We start from the raw sequence: 20,918 nt of genomic DNA, 5'->3' as shown, positions 1-20,918 counted from the left end.
ATGAAACCAGATGACATTCTCCACTTGGCTTCATATTTCACAGTGACCAAACACTGTGGGCATGCTATGTAGTCCTTATTCAGAAAATCTGCCCTTGATTTGAGGTGTATTTTTGCTACAAAGACGCTGCAGGATCAAGACTATATTTCTGATACAGCTGTCCAAAGGAACTGAAAACATTTCATTAAAAAAAAAAAAAGCCCCAAATTTGTTCCTAATATAAGTGATCCCTCAAAACATGATGGGTAAGGTAAACTAGTGGGAAAGCACAGTCTGCTGCTATTGCTTCTTGTCTTCTCTAACTCCCCGGTCTTAATGAGCATGTGCTCATTTATAGCTGAAGGGATGTCATTCAGAGTGGGTCCACAACAAGTTTCAGATATAAAAATGTATACAAAGACATATCAGCTATTTACCACTGTGGTCTTGGTCATTAGAAGGCTGAGCATAAAACAAGAATTGTTAAAAAATACAATAATAATCTTTTGTTCAAATGTAGGTAAAGGACATAACTGAAGATCTTTCACACCAAAAACAGGAGAAGACAGCTAGGATGTGGAAGGCAAGTGAAGTTTATTATGTCTCTTTTGTGTGCGGTGTCACTGTCTTTTTTGTTTGGACCTTGCACATCCTTCACAGTTTCCCTGCTAACAGTGTGAGGCCCAAATGTAATGCTGTCAAAAGCAGGCATGATTGTATTTGCTGTAATGGACTGATTACTCACATTACTGGTGATTTTAGCTCCCTGCTGGATGTTCACGGTAAATTTCTCGCCCTTCCTGGCTGGAAAGGTCACACTTGAAAACAACGTATCTTGTTCTGGGCTTTGGAGCACTCTTAACCCTCCTCAAACTGATATTGTACCTTTAATTCACTTTTATCTGTATTTTGCATGCAGTGGACTTATTGGGACAAGCTGTTCATTCCAGCATCTGGTAGTTTATTTATTATTGCAAGTGGATTACGTGCAGACACAAAAGGGAATGTGAAGTATGCAGTGGAGTGGGCAGGTTTAATCATATCTCACAGTATCTGTTTCATTTAGAATTGTATTTTAATCTTACAGCACTGAGATAATATCAATTTTAAACATCTTAAACCTTTATAATAATACATTTCATCAGATGTTTGCCAGTTTTTTCCTTTTGAAGAGCAGTGAACTCTTTGTGATTGCCAACATACAAGTTGTGTACATTTATTCAGTTGAACTTTTATTGTCTGTTGAAATCAAACTGGAGACCCGGTCACCAATTATCCATGCAAACCATTAGCTCGAAAGGGATCCAAAGTGCATGTGGGTTCTGTTAACTGAGTTCTCCCTTTGTCTGTTTGTCGGGAAGATGGTTATTTTCCATGTTCTGCTTCAAGATTGTTGACCCATAAAATAAGCAGTGTTCGTATATTAGTATAGGGACGGGAGCAATGTTTTGTTCTTCCCTTCATGAATATGCCCCAGAAGTAATTTTTCCCACAAGTTGTCTAAACCCTGGTCACAGGGGATAGAATATGTTTGGAGAATTGGAGGAGGGCTGAGAAGATCCCACCTTTCTGTCTAAGTTCAGCTGACTTTATTTTAACCAGAGGACCTTTTGGACAGCCACCACCCACCCTCTTGCAAGGGTAGGCTCTATGGTAGGACATTAAGCCTAACCCCTGTTTTTAAGAGAAGCTGCAGAAAGACCTTCATCTTAGAATCAGGTTAGATTTCCAGGACTGTCTGCAACAACTACAAATGTTTCTGCCCCATGCTGACCATTGAACAGCACTCCATCCCTTGACGACTTCAAGAGTTTTATACCACTGTTAGAAGACAGTTTTCATTCATCTATCTGATAACAAAAAGGAGTCGTTTGGCTTGCTCCTCAGTGGCAGCACAATAACTGTTTGTTCAGGAAGGCAGGCCAGCCTGAACTTAATTTCAGACAAACTATCCCTGCATAAGCCATCTTTATTTCTCCACCCTTTCCTGGCTGCCTACCGCTCTGTGCTTTGCAGCATGAGGATTTCCAAAACGCCTTGATGCCTTTAAAGTGTGTTTTACTATTGGTAGCTTTATTCCGCAGAGAGCAAACTCTCTGGCTTCTGTTGGTGATCATGGCAACACATTTCAAAGCTCATTTTGTTGGTGAGTTCCCTGTCAGAAGCATTTTACAACTTTAAGCTATGTGGTTTGTCTGTTCCTTTTTCTTTGTTGTTTGTTTGCACAAAACTCAAACTGTTCTCTAGAAAAGTAGCCTGTTGCCATAATCAATAACAATAGCTGTTTCCATACTTTATAGTATGTAGTCATATGGTCTAAATCATTGTCAGTCATTTCCTCTCCCATCACGTCTTCCAAAAAATGTTGCCCAAACCAAACTGGAAAAAAAAAAGAAAAGAAAAAGAAAAAAGGAGAGAAAGAAATGAAACCTTGCCACATTCTATTGTATCCATGTCATAAACTCATAAACTATTGAAAGTTAGGGTCAGTGCAAAGATAAGAATCAGACAGTTTATGCTAACTAATGCTTTTGTTATTGCTTTTTGAAACAAAGTTTATTTGGTGCATTTATTTCTTCTTTCAACAGCATGTGGACAATAAGCGGGTTTCTTCATCTAGTGAAATAATTGCTTTCCGCAAAGCGCTGTTGAATCCAGTGACAGCAAATCAATTTCAACACTTTGTGTCACTGAAAGGAGACCTACTGGAGAATGGAGTGCTCTTTTGGCAAGAAGTACAGAAGTATAAGGTATGGTGGTAAAATGGAGCAAGGGGAGTATCATTGAATTTGTAAGCAAATGCATCCATTACTGCATATTAGGAGAATTTAAACAAGAATATCTCTTAAGAATTTCCTTTTTCATAGCAAAAGCTCTTTCACTGTTTAAACTATTTTTTTCTGCAACGAAAATCCTCACTTCTTAAGGGTAGCTATTTTTAAGGACTTGAATGTATTATCCCTGTATTTCCTCAGGCTTCTGCAAACTGTAACATTCTTCTGAGTCTCTAAAGGGACACTACCAACTAGCTAATGCTCAGATTTTGGTATACATCTGTTGAGCAGTAGAAAATATGCAAGCATTAAAATGTTCATTCTGTCTTTATAGTTACACACTGTTAAATAATGGGATTGTTGCCAAAGTTGTTAATCCCTCAAAAATCAGAGAAAACTTTTAAATTCTGTCAAATATACAGATGTAAAGATAGTATCTACCCAAAAAAACTGTATGTATAATGCAGACCCCTAGCTCCCTTGCACTCTGTGCACTCACATTTGACTGCAGCTGAGCATGTGGCCAAGGTGAAACGTGATGGGGAAGGTCAGCAGGGATTGCCTCTCTCCCAGATACATACATGTGAAATTGCTGCTGTGTGGGGTGAAACACAATGGGAGACTTCTGGAGTGAGCCTTTTGAATCACACTGCAGCCCCCTAGTAGCACCCTAGACTGAATGCAGGAGCACCAGGGATCATTCACTTGTTCCTCATTCCTTTTGTCTCTGGGACATTACTGATGCAAAAGTGCTACTGGAGTGCAGAGCCTCTCCTGGGCTCCTAAATGTAGCCTAGGTGCACATGGCAGGCAGGGAGAATGAGGTTAGCTAACAATCTCAAGAATTAGGAGGTAAATACAGTTGATGCTTCAGTAGCACTTGGAGATCCTCTGCAGGCATGCGGGTATATTTTCACTGTTTAATTTTATGCATTTGAATTTGGGGTCTGCTTTAGAAGCTGAAGCTTCTTTGTTTCCAGGAGGGAATCGCTCCTCTTCACAGAGGCTTCGATCTTCAAGCAGGGAATCATCAGCCAAAATGCTCACTGCGGGTGCTGTTGTCTCTCTCTGGGTTACAGAGTGACTAGCTTAGACTAGAAACTGGAAATGAAGGCACCTGAAGTTCCATCACATAAATCCTTCTTAAAATATTTGACGATTTTCAGACTTGTGACTTTTCATTGCTGCATGGTGGAGGACACGTAAACTTTCTGCAGCTTAATGTGGAGTGTAGATTAGACTGTTTTCTTTGTGGATCTGCTCTCCGAAGAAAGCCTTCATTGTTTTATTTTTGTGGTGTCGTGTCTGCCCCCCCCCCCCCCCCTCCCCAATTCCCCCATTTATGTTAATTTTATTTGTCGTCTTATCAAGAAAAAGTACAATCTGACCGTATTTCTACAAGCATGCAATTTGTCACGGTTGGCAGTTGATGCTCTTTATAGAAGCAAAGGGCTGGAGTAGTAGGAGCGCTGTGGGTCAGGCTGAACCGGAGGAATATTGCCAAGGACGTGGGCAGCACTTTGCACAGTGCATACTTGTGTTGTCTGAGCCCTGTCATGCACTCAGTTTAGACAGAACTCCCTTTAGGAGTCAATGACTGCATTGCTCCTTATAACCCGTCAGGGTGGCAGCACATCTTGGGAGAATAAAAAAAAATAATAAATTTATTTTAAACAAATATCAGGAAATCTAACTCTGTGGATCATTTCCATCTGTTCCTCTATGCTCATGTCTCATCTCTCTTCATATCATATGGCTTGTTTGTCTTCCCTCTTACTACAGCTCTGTGCTTTTTCTTCTATGCTAGATCAGCAAAGGAAGCCATAATATATTCTTAGGATATATTGAGTATGTTTTTGTATTGCCTTACTTTCCTCATTGTAGCTGTTATCATTCTTTTTTTTCCTTCACAAAACTAAAAAGCATTCATAATCAAACAAGCCAGCTCTTTCACATACCACATTTCTGGTGAAAAGCCTTGTATTTAATTTCTTCACAAAGTGAATATCCAGCCTCCTATACCAAAACTAAATGCATATTCTTCATTTAGAGATCTCTTTTTCTGAAAATTCTCTGAGTGTTTATTGTGACTCTAGTAGATATATGTGACAACCTCCTAGTGTTATAGACATTTCCTGGTGTTTATGTATAGATGGAAAGTTTGTGTTTCAAAGCGTTTGAGGGAAGTTCTTCGAATGATTTTTCCTTCCCATCAAAGTCCAATGGTAGCATTCTCAGAGTGTGAAAACACAGTAATAACAGGTTTTACAAGAACAACAGGATCACATAAAAAAAGTGGAAAACCCTCAGTGGTCCTTTGGGATCTCACCCTTGTAAATTCAGGTTTGTTTTGTATTCTGTCCCTCACAGAGTTATTTCAAATACTGAGGTTTTGGGAAACTAGAAAATCTTACTGAATGGTGAAATTAGAAGATTTCAATGATTTACTGGTAGCTGAAATTGTCCCCTCTTGCACCAGCGTTCCTGGTCATGATACTCCATACCCTCTAAATAACTGCCCCCTTTTCTTGGAGTATTTAGAGCATTTCTTTGTCTTGGTACCATGGCTATGCTAGTCATAGCAGGCTCATTGGGAAAATCAGTGCATTTCACACCTGTAGGTGTGTTTTTCTTTTCACATATACCTCCTGTTTGCCAGTAACGTACTTAGACTGAATGCAGGATAAAACTAACCTGTTCCATCAGAATGTGCAGGCAGAGGTTATCCCCTAAAAGCAATGTTTGTTACACATCTGCATTTGCAAACCAGAAGTTCCATTCATGTCTTAACTATGTCTTTGACCATGCACATTTGCAATAAGAATTTTGTCCTACATACTGAAGGAATTTATTGTATAATTATTTTTGTATGACTTTTACTCTTTGATCACTGGGCCCCTGTAAAGGGTCTTGCGTCTCTCCATTGACTGAAAATGCTATTTTTCATCTTTCAGGACTTGTGCCATTCTCATTGTGATGATGCCACAATCCAGAAAAAGATCACAGCTATTATTGACTGCTTTATTAATTCCACCATACCCCCAGCTTTGCAGATTGACATCCCAACTGAACAAGCAAAAAAGATTTTGGAGCACAGGAAAGAACTAGGACCTTACATTTTTAGAGAGGCACAGGTAAGAAGCTGGGAGAATATCTGTTAATAGGTCTGGCTAGAGTCTGTGTGCCCAGTTTTTAAGGACAGGCTTATGTGACAATTTGGACTCTGTATGTAAGGCTGGGCATGAAGGAGAATGCTATAGTTATGCCTTTCAATGAAGATTGAATGGTGGAGATGACAGAGGAGCTTCAGATATTTACTGCTCAGTAACTGGACTATGTCTGACAGCTAGCTGATCTTGGAAAGGTGTTACCCAGGTCTGTGTTAGGAATTCTGGCAGTAGAAATTAATTCTGTCTATGTTTCTAGTTGCTTGTTCTTTACACCTTGATTAATGTCAGAGAAGTAATCTGCACTTAGAAAGTTTGTATATTTTTGTAGTTTATGATAAAAAAGCAGATGTGAGTAAAGCACAAGGACAGCTTAACTTACAGAACGGCTTTCGCTTCTGTTACAGAAAGTCTGTATTAAATGGCTGTAGATAATTTTCTCTCTGATCTTTGTACTCATCAGACAGAACAGCAATTTGTGAACCTTTACTACAGACTGTTTTCTAATTCCTTGTTACTGTCTTCTCTGTCTTACCTTCTAAACCCAAGAAAGCTAGTTCTTTTCCTATAAAATTGCTGTCAACACCTTTAAACATTGACTGTGAGTCCATAAAGTGTTTGGATCACAAAAGATGAATGGTTTGTCAGAGAAAAGGGTTCATATAGGTCCTAAGAGAAATACAGCCTGTGTAAAACCCAGTGAACTCCAGAAATGTGGCACAAAACCAAGGGAAGAACTTGGCCCAAAAGCTGTGACTGGAACATGACAGTGACTCACATGTCACTTTCAAGTCTGTTGAGCCAGAAGCAAGTGAGGTGCTGAGCATGCTCGGCTCGTTTGAAGCCAAGTTTCTCAATGAGAATTAAACATCTAAATAAATTGAAAACTGTAAGCCTTAGTACGTGCAGCAACAGAATTCACTGAACCCCTCTGTTTGCTTTTCTAAAATTGTTTTTCTTACTCTAGTTCAAAAACGACCCTGTGAGAGATTATATCATTTAAAAATTATCCAAGATTTGCTCATAGATCTGTAATGTGGTTTAAGAGCCTTTCCAGAGGCAAAAAAGTATTTCCTTTCTCTTAAGGAAGGAAAAAAGCTCTCTCCCTAATGAACAGAATATTTGAAATACTTGAACAGAACAGTGGTGCAAAAGCAATTCTACTGGTGTATATTTTATCAAGAGTACTTGTAAAAAATGATGGATGTTTTCATTAATGCAAACAATTGTTTAGGGAAATATAAAAAAAGAAAGTGCCTTTTAACTGTGTTTTAGGAAGATTTCTCACCAGTAATAAACACACTGATGAAAAGCATGTGCCGAGCAAAGCTGGGCTGAAATGTCAGGACACAGTACGTGGGAGGAACAAGGCTGTGTATTCAAAAAGAAATAGTTATTTCATTGTCATGGTAAACTACATTTCGTTTTACAGTAAACTTGGTTTTCTTAATACAGTCAAGACCAACTTTCTTTTCTTTCTGTGCAGATGAGTATTTTTGCTCTTCTGTTTAAATTTTGGCCAAAATTTTGTAAGTTTCGAAGCAATTTGGCTAGTGACAAAATTCTACTTGCCTTGGAGAGAAAAAAGGAAAAAAAGATGCGAAAGAAAGAAGGCAAAACAGCAGAGGTAAGGCTCACAAAGTTTCACGTGGCAGCTGACAAACTGCATAAAAACTCCTTCATAAGCAAACATTCGTGAATTCAAACAACCCTTTCTTAGCCGGATCCAAAGCTACCGAAATCCTGTTGTTAGAATTCCAGCTTTACATGGAACCTGGTCCTAGGGCAATTAGCTCCCAATCCTGTTGATGCATATACATATGTTTAACTTGAAGCAGATGAGTCAACGGAATACTCCTTTCATTAAGCAGGGGGAAAATGTATTTTAGTCATCTTTTGTGCCAAGAGAACAGCAAAAAAGAGGGCTGAATTAAAAAAAGAGTAATCTATGTACAGTCCATGTGTACAATGGGTAACTGCTGACCTGTTTGCACTTTCAGTATGTACTGTCCTATTTTAGAATTTACAGTTCTGGGTCACTATTGAAAGCAAAACAGAGCAAAACAAAACCAGATTTCCTATCTGTTTTTCAGAAGGAGCATTTGAAAAGTCTGCACATTATTTTAAAAAATATTTATGTTCTAATTGCTTTGTGTAGTCTTTGTCTTTTCTTGAGTGTTTCTCAGCTTTGACAGTGAAATTGTTAGACTGTTCACAATGAGTTTCCAGACAGTTTCAGTACATTAACAGAACTGTGACCTCTACAGCGGAATGCTTGCTTGTAAAGTTGTTTTTCTTGGAATTTTATTATTAAAATATATTGGACTTTTTCTATTGATTATAGGCTTAATAAAAGTTTATTTTTTACGAAATGTGATTGTTCAGCCAGCTTTGAGGAGAGAACATTCCTTTAAGGGCAGAGAAATCATCGGACATGCAAACTATCAGAAGTAGCATTAAAAGCTCTTTACATATTTTAAATACTGTGTACAAATGTGTTCGGATGTTACTCATGATGAAAACCATATGAGTACCTGGACAGATAAAGACATATATGCTCATAAGAACATGTACAAATTGTTGTCCTGTTTTAGACACATGAAAACTGAGGACCAGTGAAGCATTACTCAAGGCCACACACCAATGTCAAGTCAAGTCTAAAATCCAAGAACTCATGTTCCTTTCTCCAAAGCACGTTGCCTCCATACAGATATATCTGGCAAGGCCATTGGCAATACTTACAGTGCAAGAATGCAATATTTCAAAGTAATGCACTTCTGTGTTTTCACAGACTTATTTTTTCCATCTGTTTGTTGCCTGTCTATAAGATTTCTGATTAAGATCAAGGAAGTAAAGAGCAAATGTTGGCCAGGAGGGCAAAAGCCTAGCTTTTATGGAGAACAAATGGGAAAGGTGAATTACTCTTCTAAGCTGGGAAATAGGGTAAGAAATTTTAGAAAATGACAGGCAGAGAATGCAGATCATTAAACAGTTTGCAGACTATATTTCTCACAAAAAATTATCAGTGAACCAATTGCCTTTTAAAATTTATTGAAAGAATAAGTGGAACAGATAAGTTTGTGAAGCCCTTTCCCCCTTCTATTAATGTTTAAAGAATTTGCCATTCCCTGCTCTCTTGTCTGAGATTTCTGTCCCCTCGGTGACAAATGATTCAGTATCCCTGAATTATATATATACATATATACATTATATATTATATATATATATATATATATATTATATATATATACAAGTTGGCAGCTTGTATAAGGTGAAGATTTCTTGGCGTTTAAAATAATGTCTATGCTCCTCTGCCCCACCAGGCTCACATTGAAGGAGTGGAAAGCTCTGGCGAGGGTTAGAATTTTTTGGTTTTTTCTTATATGTGTTTCCCCCCTGCCACCACAAATCAGTTGCCATTTGGGGTTTATGTCAAATGGAACAATCATGGTCTTGGGGGAGGAATTTTACTTTCTCCTTCCTCCCAAATTTTTGCCTGGGATGCCCAATCTACCTGGGCTCACCTCACTTTCTGAACTGACTGGAGAAGAGTTGGATTTTTATGTAGTATATTGGAAAAAATAGGCAGATAAGGAGGTTTTGACTGCATGACTTTGTATTATTTGACTATCTCAGTATTTTTTGTGTGTGCCTATTTGTTATTTTTGGAGCAAATCCTATCAAAGGCTTCCTGGCAATGGACAGTACAGGGGAGGAGTGGCTGACAGCAAGGGACACCATGCAAGCACTGTACAATGCTAAGACCTCTTTTAAGCTTAGTGTCTGGAAGGCAGGGATGGGAAGGTACAGGGTAATGTAAGCTTGAACATTCAATATAATGTGATTGCTTCACTATTGAACTGAAATAGTTGCTTTAGAAGATGTTGCCTTGGGAAAGCATGGTTTGCTTCTCTGTTTTCACACATTTGCCCTTAGTGTGGCGCAGCTATATGGGCTTATCTCTGGCCCATCTGGGGATTTATTCGCTAACGCTAGATGCACATGCCACATATTTTTAAAGACATCATTAGTCACATTTTTCAGATTGCCTTTATGCCAGTATTTGTAATTTGTTGTATATACAGTTGCATTTTATCTCCAAAATAGATTTTGGATTTTTTGCTTTCAAGCATACAAAATAGTTTTAATTTACACTGTAGACCTGTACTTACTCTTTCCACGCCCTTAGCAGAGAAAGGTAAAGCCATAAGCATTAATTTTCCTTTTCCATGTTTCCCTCATCTCTCTTTAAGCATCTTAGCATTAAGTTTATTTATTAGTAAGTGGTGTAATGTCATGGGATATGACATTGCCTAATTTATTATGAGAAGACATTATTGAAGACCTCACTTAATGCACCATACTCATTGAGAAAGCTAGCAAACGTAAACTGTAGTATATTAGTACACACACTAATTCTGTATTTGCTTTGGCATCCCGGCTCCCTCAGTTGAGCATACCACAGAATTTAGTAAGCCTGCTTCTTGGAGAAGAGATAAACATCACACTGCCTGCACAGTTCTATACCCAAAAGTCACTTATAGATGATGGGTTCATAGGAAAGTGGGGATGACGAGGAAGGAAAAGGCACTTTGGAAACAAGGAAGTAAGATATTCTGATCCTTTTCCAGATCTTTCAGGGACTTTCTGAGTGACTTTAGGAACCATTTGACCTCTAATTCTCACTTTCTCATTTGCAACATGACAGGGTTATATTACCCACCTTATGGAGATGTTGTGGGGTTAATTATGTGAGGTTAATTATGAACATTGATTGATGTTCAGAAAGAGTCTTGGGATCATCAGACAAGATGTGCAAAGGTGCAGCCTTAGTAAAACACTAAAGCAACATGAAAATGACAAAGTTAATCACCAGTGCAGTTTACCAAGGGTTACAACACCTTGTCCTTCACTGTAAATGTTTTAAATCAGATTGCCTCTTCTCCTAACATGTATACTGTAGTTCATTCACAGCTACTGGATCAAGCTGGAATTAATCATGACAAATCCTGTGTTCTACATTTATATGTGAGGCCTAATTAGAGGGTCACAATGGCCTCTCTGTCCTTGAAATACGTTCTGTTGCAGATCTGCCCTCTCACTTAGCTATATTTTGGAGCAGGTATTGAATCTGAAAGGAGGACAGTCTGCAGGAGTGTAGAGGTCAGGAAACTTTGATTAGGCAAAACAAAAAAAAGCCTTAAAAAAGCAGTATCTTTTGCTATTTTTTATTATTCCCAATGTGATGAATTATGAAACCGTGCATTACAAAATGTTACTGCGTATGACACTATCTTGTTTCCAATGGCAATTTTTAATCCCTCAGACTTTGGTTTTTACTTTAGCTCAGTAACTATTGTTTACATCTAATTATGAGTTCTTATTATTGGCAGGGTAAAGAAGTGGGAACAAAACTCATTGGTCTATCAGGCAGTGCTTTTGTAGATAACATCAGTGTGGAGAGAGGACCTGCATCATTTTCAGATGGATATGGGTGGCAGGTGAGTAATAAACATGTTCCTACAGATATCATAATTCAAGAGAGATAAAATGATCTTGGGAGAATGGGAAGGTGGAGTTTGGTTTTGAAGACTACTGTCACATGGTTCTTCAATAAATTTTCATTCTTCCACAATTAACTTTGCTGTTATAAGTTTACCTACCTTACAGGTGATTTTTTCCTTTATTTATTTATTTTTTCAGATTTAGATTCTCAGTAGTATTAATATATAACAACATATTAAGCTCTTTAGGTGTGTAGATTTTAAAAGAATCTTTATTTAAATGTAAATAGAAGAAAAGGAAGTTCAATTCTGGAATAAGAAGCTTTTCATTACTTGTGAAATTCATATCCAGAAAGAATTTGAGATCTGTTCTGCTCATATGTCAAAAACTGAAGCTGAACTAATTTAGAAAATCTAGGTATTTCAATAGAAAAACTGGCAGAAAATAGCTCTTCAGTACTTCTTCCAGAACAACTCTCCTGATGCATCAGATCTCTAGTGAAAAGGTAACAGTTTTATTAGAGAAACAGGAAGAACAGACATGCCACCTTGGGCATATCAAGGGGTCATTCATAGCTGAGTTGACACTGCCATAACATAATGGGGAATCTATGCAACCACATAATCAGAACTATGTCAGATGATGCAAGAGTAAATCACACTTCAGCCACTGCTTGTATTCCATAGAGCTCTTCCCATGACATTGCATTAGCAATGAGAAGAACATAGAAGCAGGCAGCCTAAAATACCACTGAAATATGAAAATGCAGTTTAAATGGCATAGTAAAGCTTACACTTTTATCCCTTAAATGGACCTTTTAACTTTTGTTCATACTTATTAAAAAAAAAAAAAAAAAAGGCAGGTTGAGTGAGCCAGTATATCAATACCATATGCCTAAGCCCTCAAAAAGAGGCAGGTAATTGCAGAGAGAGCAAGCATCTTTTACATAGCAGTTTCTTCTCCAAGCCCCTTTCTGCTTTAGGAAGATGCTAGAAGTCATGAGTCGTGACATGACAAATTGGCCCCAAACTTCTCACGTTGTAGGGAAAAAAAAAAAGCCCAAATAAAAGTATAGTTCCCATACTGATTTGGGAGAGTGACCTAAAATTTACATGGAATGCAAACTGTGGTTGTTGCATTACAAAAAGCAACATTTGTTCCTTAGAAAAGAAGAGGATGACACCTCCTGTTGATCTGCCTGTAACCGTAGCAGCGTTCTGCCTGAGAGGGCAGGCAGAAAAAACTGTGAGGCTAATGACAGCTTTGATGATTTGAGAAAGGACACACTGGAAGGATGTGGCAGAGAGATAAAATCGAGTCCTCAGTAGCACAAAACAGTAATATTTTGGGAGGGGAAAGGTCTGTTGTATTTAGGTTTTGAAGACAAAGGGAGAGAGAATAGGACTCAGGCAAGGGATGGAGAATAAATGAATGTAAATATCACATCTGTCGAACTTGCTTAAACTGCATTTCATGGTGTTTTGAGATTTGCTTATTTGCAGCAATACTATTTTTCCCATTATTCCAATATTGTAATGAAAAAAAATCCTTTTCTTAATAATTGTGATTATTTAATAACAGGGATATAACATAAACAAGGGGTTTGTCTCACTGTTGAAATGGATCAGGAGCTGCTAGCAGCATGGTCTGGAGGCTGATGGTTTTTAATGGTTCTTGCAGGCTTCCTGGTCCTATTCCAAGTACATAGAAGCCTTGGAGGAGGAGAGAATACTCCTTAAAATGCAGGAAGATCTAGAGAAAACCTCATCATCATCATTCCTTACAGGTTGTTACCAAGTTCTGTACTTTAGGAAGACAAGTTTATAGTTTAGGTGACATTCTCTCAGTATAAGGATTTTGTTTTCTCTGCTTTGGAGTTGCATACATAAACCTCTGCCTTCCTTATGCTGTCTGCAAGTGAGTTGCTCTTTGTACCATTCTTCTGAATTATAAGGTTTCTAAGAAAGGGAAAGTTGCAGGGAATCAGAATTGCCTTTACTGCCCAGGTCCCACTGCAGAGAGGAATATGGCCATTTCTTCATTCTGCAGTGACATGGCAACTGTATTTGGTTCACATACACCAGGGGTCCTCAAACTTTTTAAACGGGGCCGGTGTGCGGATGCAGTGGCAGGCAGTCATCTGCGGCTGCTTGGTTTCCCCCCAACCCCCCGCGGGGGGGCGGGGGGGTTCTGTAAATACCGGGGACTGGATTGAGGACCCTGGGGGGCCGTATCTGGCCCACGGGCCATAGTTTGAGGACCCCTGCCATACACATTTCACCTCCCTGGTTTCTTGTGCTTCATCAACTTACATATAACCAGAGAGATGAAACTTTCGTTCTCACCAGTTTTTCAGTTTCAGGGGATGTAAGAGGCATTGCTTCATCCTTGTTTCAGCTGTGAATATCCTCTTAGGTCTTCCCCAAGGACATTATGACCTGTTTGTTCATTAAGTGACTCCATTTAGCAGTAGGGCTAGCAATAGCACTATGTAATATTAAACCCCTTCAGCTTCCCGTCATTATAATTTTCTTTCCATATGCAGGTACCTCATCTATGTCCTTTCTGAAGCCTGGAAACTCTGAGAAATCCACCATTTCTCCAAAGAGTAGTGTGATTTTGGAGAAACACTCAAATCTTCCTAACAAACAGAAAGTGAGTACTGAACGGCCAACAAGTGTGCGTTGAAATTTGGATTCTTAAAAGCTATTTTTCCTGCTGTCAGTGCTGATGCTCATTAGTAGCAAGTTACTCCAATCATGTTTACCTGAAGCTGTACAGCCTCAACATGAAGGCAAGTTTATTTTTCACTCCCACCATGGTTAGTGGACCTAACGTTGACCAGATGGAATTTTGTTGCAAAACGGTCATCTTTGAAATGCATTTATCTAAGCTTTCCAGTTAAAATATTTTAAATAGGAGCATGAGATGACTGGAGGAAGCTCAAACCCCATGGAGTTACTGGCAAGGGCCTGACACAGAACTAGCAATAGATCATCTCTGCCGAAGCCAATTAAATATTAGAATGGGAAAAATAAGTGTGACAGCAAAGAGATCTGATAAAGACAAAACCCCTCAGATTTTGCTTCAAAGCTTGAATTCGCAGATGGAAGAGTCCCCTGGAGGTTTTGTTTTATTTCTTTAAGCCTTTGCTGAAATTAGATGGACTTAAAAAAGTGATAGAACTTGGACTGTTGCTCCCCTTCCTTTTCTGCTCCTCCTTCTGCTTCTAATTCTATACTGCAACACTGCTGTTTTAGGCAAGTTGGTGTCCTGCCTTTACGAATCCTCCTAAACTTCTCAGTATCTGAACACACTCCTGTGGCAGGGTTTTCTGCAGGTGGCTTCAGAGAAAACTGTAGCATTCCTTGGTCTTCCCTCATGTTCTCTTTCTGCCTCCTTATCACCTCCTCTAGTTGCAGCTAAAGTCATCCAGTTGTCTCTGCCCTTGTGCACCTCTGCAGGTGTTACTATCCTTCACACATGTATGCCTTCCTGTGCTTCGCAGGCAGCTGTATCCCTGTGGGGACTCCCTGCACCGAGGCTTTGGCCCTGCTCCGTGGCTCAGAGGCCCCCAGCAGGCCCCAGTGCTCAGAGGGCCCACAAGGCACCAGCAGTCCCTGCTGTGGCCCAGCAGCTCCTGGCCCTCCCTGTTACCCCAAACCTGCGAGTCGCATTTCTGCCAGGCATCAGGCTGTGTCACAGGCTAATGCAATGAGGAAGTAAAGGCCTTGAGCGGTTTGAGAGGTCTCTCCCACCACCTTCAGTTGCAGCCCACTCTGGAAATTTGTCTGCCTTGCCCAGTCCCTCCCAAAAACTCAAGTGGTGCCACTGCTTTCGAGTGGTTTCCTCTTCTTCCGCCATGACACCCTCTGGCAGTTCTCCTCAGCCGCGTTCTCTGCACTGATCTGATCACCGCTGGTGGGGTGAGACATCTACAAAAGACCGCTGCTGCTCTTCATGGGACAGCTTCTCTCCACTTTGTTACAGAGGAGGTAACACTTTGTGTATGGGGTACAAATGCCCAGGCGCTGGCAGCGGCCCCTGTGAGGAGTGGCCGGGGCTGCCCCATGCCAGGCACAGCCGGCTCCAATGTACCTGCCTCAGGGCACAGGTGAGCCCCGCAGCCATGATGCTGGCACTCTGGAGAAACATATTTAAGAGCAAGGAAAGCCAGAGGGAGGAAGAGAAAATAAAAAGAGTGAAAAACAACACAGGGAACACCCAGGCCACAGGAGGCAGAGGAGGGTGAGGAGGAAGAGGTGCTCTGTGGTGGAGCAGATATTCCCTGCAGCCCATGGAGGACCCATGTTGCAGCAGTGGAAAAGAGTGAGAAGGAAGAAGAGACTTCCCAGTGCCTCACCAAAGGGACAGAGTGAAACCTGTCGTGATAATAAGGAGGGGAGAAGAGGTGCTTGGGGTCAACTTGAACCTGGGAAAGGGGGTGCATTTACTCTAAGTGTGTAAATGTTGGTTTCTTCTTTTTCTTGTTTTTGGTTTCCCACTACCTAAGTCAGTAATGATTTATTGTAATTGGCAATAAATTATTTTCCCCAGTTTAGCCTGTAACAGTAATTGGTCAGCAAGCTCCCTGTCTTTAGCTTCACCCACAGGCTTTCTCTTTCCTGTTTTTCCTTTTTCCTCCCCTTGTCCTGCTGGAGGGTGGGGAGTGAGTGGAAGACTGGCTGCTAGTGAGGGCCAACCCAACCACTCTTTGTTTCTCTCTTTTTGATGTATTTATTGGAGAACTGTTCTGGCTATTTCAACTGGCTACAACAGAGCGATGACATTGTGTTAACTTTTGCAGGCAGATAAAATCTCTCTGAGGAAGGGCATGAAGAGACATTCAGTGGAGGTGAGCAGGAGACACAAAAAATAATGTGGATGCAATGTTTGTCCTTATGTTTCCAGAGCAAAGGTAACAACCTGGAATATTATTAACAACCACGGGACATTAGTCAAGGGTAGAAAATAAACATCTTCAAATGTGTTCCATATCAACATGATTGTGATACTGAGTCTTGTGTTACTTATTTGGTTAATAGTACACCTTGAGGCTCAAATCAGAGTAAGATTGGACTGAAACAACTAGGTGGTCTTGGTCCTAAAGATCTTATGATCAAACCCAGTCCTTCGGTGCCTGATCTAATGAATAAGTAATTTTTAGAATTATAATCTGCATTGAACTGACAGTCCTGAAACATTATGTCCTGGCACACTATGCCCTCAGTACTGCAATTCACACAACTTCTATTCGTCAGGGATAACTCATGTGTCTGAGCTACCATAAAATCAGATGCTCTCGTGGTTTGCTCCCAATCCAGTCTAATTCCTGGTCCAAAGTACACCTTCTGCCTCTTTTCTGAGTTTTGATCCACAAGAAAGGCTTAAAATACATTGAGACACAGATGTGATTGAGAACTTCAGTAAAACGTCATTCTTCCCAAGGCATTACTCACTGGAAGGTTGCAGGAGCTCATTGCCTTTGTGTAGCTCTCCCTATTTTCTTGTTTCTTTTTACAATTTGAAGAGTTTTAGAAAGAGTTGGGGCAGAGTTGATGTGTTGCGGTTAAGGCCAAAAGATTAATTGGGGAGTTAAGAGGGGGCAGGGACAGAATTAACTGCTAGGCAGGGGACAGGCTGATGGTAGACCCCTCAACATTTTTCAGACCACTTTAAACACCAGTCCCCAGCCACAAAGTTGTTGGCTCCATTCTTCTCTATGTGTGTGTAACGCGTGTAAGAGAAAGGCAGATCAGTGAGCTCCAGCTTGATGAGTTCCTGAGGACTACCCCAGATTTAGGGATGGGATTTTTTGTCTTCTGCTAACCCTCCCAACCTCTTGGACAAGGAGAACAAGCCATGTAGCCCTGTCCCAGTTGTCAGAAGCAAAGGTTCTTCACTTGGAGCTCTTAGATAATACTGCTAAGGACCATTCATGAGTGCCTTCCTCCTCAGTGTGGACTGGCAGGTAAGGACAACTAATAATCTTTTTCCTTTTCACTCTTGACACAATGACCAAGAGTTGTATGGGATTTCCATCAGCAGTTGCTTCAGACAGGCTGTCAGGGCAGAAAGACACTCTTTCATGGATATAGCTGCCCTGCTCATATATCCTCACAGAAGGAGCAAGGGAGATCATTGGTTCAGTTCCTACTTTCCCCACCGTTCAGTTTGCTTCGTGCTTATCTCCATTCCTTTTATGTTTGGGTGGTTTGCTCGTGTGACATTACCTGAGAAGGATGTCTTGGGTGGAAGCCACAAGGGGGTAAACCATAAAATTCTTGTCCCTGTTTTTCACATTTTCCCAAACTTCACAGATGCAGTAAACTTTAATGCTCAGTACATCTGGGGATGGTGGAATGTAGCATCTTGTAGCGAGCAGAGCACATGTGGTACTGTGTGGCCTACCACTCATTAATGTGAAAGGCAAAGAAGAATCATGAAATGCCATAAATGCAGTGATGTATGTCAGTCTAAAAAACATGTGAAAGGCCACCTTCTACTGCTGTGGTCAGTACAGTGCACGCAACCAAATGCTGGAGTGCAGCAGTCAGTTTCTGTTTTGTTGTATTCTTGATTTCATGGCATTCTGAGACAGTTAAATAACACATAGACAATGCTTATCTTATGCGGGTAGCTTTGACTTGAATCGTATTTGGATTACTTCTAAAATGAAAAATATTATCCAGATATTTGTCACAGATGATAAAAGTCCTTGTGAATATGTTCCAGCTCTGCCAAATTGTTAATGAAAATTTACCAGCCCCCATGCAAAAACTACTGTCCCAGACAGTTGCTATGATTAATACCATACACGGCTATCAAAAACAAACAAACAAAAAGAACTTTGTGTACTTCGATGAGTAGAATTTTGCAAGCTGGCTCTATCGACTCAACGTTCTACAAACTGATGATAACCCTCAATCCAGTTTGCTGTTCTGTCTCCATGTTAACTGAAATATATATGCATGTATGTATGTGTGTATATACACATATGTACAGTCATTTAAATGCCATGTCTTTAGCATGCAACTGAGGAGGATCACATGTATTAATAATGCTAGAAATACATGTCATATCATTATGCCCATTTTATATGTTAATTTTAAAGAAATATTGAGCAATTGGACAGGTAATATATTAGGAGACAGGCAACCTTTCATTTCTGGGTTACTGAATCTAATTGGATCCAATGGTAGATTCACCATAAATGCTATTTAGTGCTATATCTGAAATGGAATAGTGGTTTTAATCTCACTCCGAGAGACCAAGTAATGATTATTGCCAGTTCCAGCAGGGAGCCTGAAAACTGAACAGGTGTAGAGACCTAATAACCTCAGAAAGCTTGCTCTGCTGTTGCCTTTTTATCTTGCTCTTGAGATCTGTCCTCTCTCAAGTTGCTCATCTGCCACCTGTGTGAGCTCAGCAGTTTTAAAGAACTGTTTTAAAGTTTAAAAAACAACCCCAGCACCTCTCCCTTTAGACAACTAAAACTTCATTCCTTGTTTATTTTAACTACATATACTTTGCCACTTTCAGAAGTCTATAGCAGAACAACAGTTCTTTGTGGAGTTTGCTGCTACAGATAATAAAAACAATTCTGTTTTCAGATACCTACAAACCCAGAAACTCCTCTGGATAGATTTACACTTTAGCGGTGTTCAAAATAAACAATCCAAACATATTCATTCAGACTTACTTTTGTTGTTCACTCCCAAGTAATGCAACATATTGGGACTACTTTGGAACGTTTTTAAGCCATCATTCGGATTTGTAAATATTTACACTTAGATGATATTACTGGGTATTTCACTTTTCTCTCCTCAGACCTGTCATGTTTATTAAAACATCTTATTATCGTTGAGGGTGTGGTCCTGAAGTTGCTCACGCAGATACTTTTGATGTCAACACTAGCTGTGACTATGCACTTCAGAAATGGCTTTATACATTTCACTTTGACTTCTCTGCTGCTATTGCATGACACAAAGCACCAGACTGTGAGATGAATTCCTGAAAATATGTAGTGCTTGATTATGTTACTAAGGTGCACACCTAACAATAGTTTACACAAGTGGCAGTGGTGGTCACCAGGCCATTTAAAAAGGGTCACAATTCCTTCTCATTTGTGTCTGTATAATGCTGCTCTGCGATGGCTTCTGTACATCTCATGATCTCTTTTTAGTGGCTGTTTCTGAAAGTCCTGTTAATGAGGAACATTCTTAGACTCTGAGCTGTGGAGTTTTTTTGTCTCTTTCAAGGTGTGCATATCTAGTATCTAATCCTCAGGCACTGAGATCAGCAACAAAGACAGGTGCTTTGCAGGCACAGCAGTAGACCAGATTCAGCAGACCCAGTTTCTGTCATTGGTTTTCTTGTTATGCAGTACTGGGTGGTCAGGGCCAGACTGCTTTGTGCCACACCTTCTACGTCTTACATGAGAAGGATCATTGTCACTCACTTTGCAAATATGTTTGACTTAAAAAAAGAAAAAACCTGCATGAATGAAGTCTACAGATAAAAGCATCAGTGAGCTGGGTATTTTCATAAATGTGGGACTCTCAGTTTCCTGCTGTTGAGAGTTCTGAAAAATGGCAAGTGTCCCTTCATTGCTCCTTCCGTGCCTTTAGTCCTATAAAGTATTACAGATCTGGGGACATCTTCTGTCCTCTGCCCCTTGTATGCTTGTGAAATGGCTAGCCTCAATCCCACCCAACACTATTGCGCCAGCCAAAACTGTTGACTTCAGCTTGTGTGTGTGTAAAAATGATTGAAAAGAGACCAGATGTTTCAAGGTTCTGTCGCAAACTCGGAAAAGAAAATCCTTAAATTATTTATGTTTCTGATGTTAAATATGGGGCCAAACTGATCATTGTGCAGTTCTCTGGGGCAAACAGAGCTGCAGTAATCCAGCTTGAATTTGACCTGTTTAAACTGTCCCGTTACATTAAACTGATGATTTTTGTTACTGCCTTTTCATAGAAATGCTTTTAATCAGTCATTGTGAATTGTGTCTGAATACAGCTAAGATGGGGTTAACTGGTATATTTTTTTAAGATTATGGAACATTGCTGGTTTTAATACATTCAGTAGTTGCTGTAAAAATGTTAGGGAAAGACAGGTTTGAACAAAAATTTTAGATCTGGATCTGTACCCACAGTTCAAACCTACCTCTAATGGCCTGATTTGGAGCATTCCCAGGATTTCAGCGAGTTATAATTCACATCTGTGTTTCTAACTCCTTCAAGCATGATTGTTTGAATGTGCACTTTTGGAACAGGTCCATGTCTAATAAGCTAAATTGTAGTTCCCAAATCAGAAGCCACATGGTTTTGCTATATAGTTTTTTATTTTTCCTCTTATTATGTAGCCTTCAAATAAGGTTCGGTCGGTCCAGTACATTGGATTAATACAAAACACCAAAGTCTACACTTTCTACCTGCCTGCTAATGAACTCACACATTTTGATTTCTACTAGCGATTTAGCAAAGCA

General features: G+C 39.9%; 1 protein-coding gene across 1 annotated transcript in view; it reads left to right on the top strand.

The window, feature by feature from the left end:
• The window catches only part of RGS22 (regulator of G protein signaling 22), a 63,483-nt gene extending 47,010 nt beyond the window's left edge, over positions 1-16,473 (top strand). The window contains exons 19-26 of the mRNA XM_040586682.1: positions 500-562; positions 2,568-2,729; positions 5,708-5,887; positions 7,407-7,547; positions 11,314-11,421; positions 13,106-13,211; positions 13,971-14,080; positions 16,233-16,473. Of these exons, the coding sequence (XP_040442616.1) occupies positions 500-562; positions 2,568-2,729; positions 5,708-5,887; positions 7,407-7,547; positions 11,314-11,421; positions 13,106-13,211; positions 13,971-14,080; positions 16,233-16,304 (942 nt within the window). The 3' untranslated portion in view covers positions 16,305-16,473. The remainder of the gene's footprint in view (positions 1-499; positions 563-2,567; positions 2,730-5,707; positions 5,888-7,406; positions 7,548-11,313; positions 11,422-13,105; positions 13,212-13,970; positions 14,081-16,232) is intronic.
• Positions 16,474-20,918: the final 4,445 nt, after the last annotated feature.

This window comes from Falco naumanni, chromosome 3, assembly GCF_017639655.2.
Source record: "Falco naumanni isolate bFalNau1 chromosome 3, bFalNau1.pat, whole genome shotgun sequence".
Classification (NCBI taxonomy): Eukaryota; Metazoa; Chordata; class Aves; order Falconiformes; family Falconidae; genus Falco; species Falco naumanni.
This window is presented reverse-complemented; position numbering and strand designations above follow the sequence as displayed.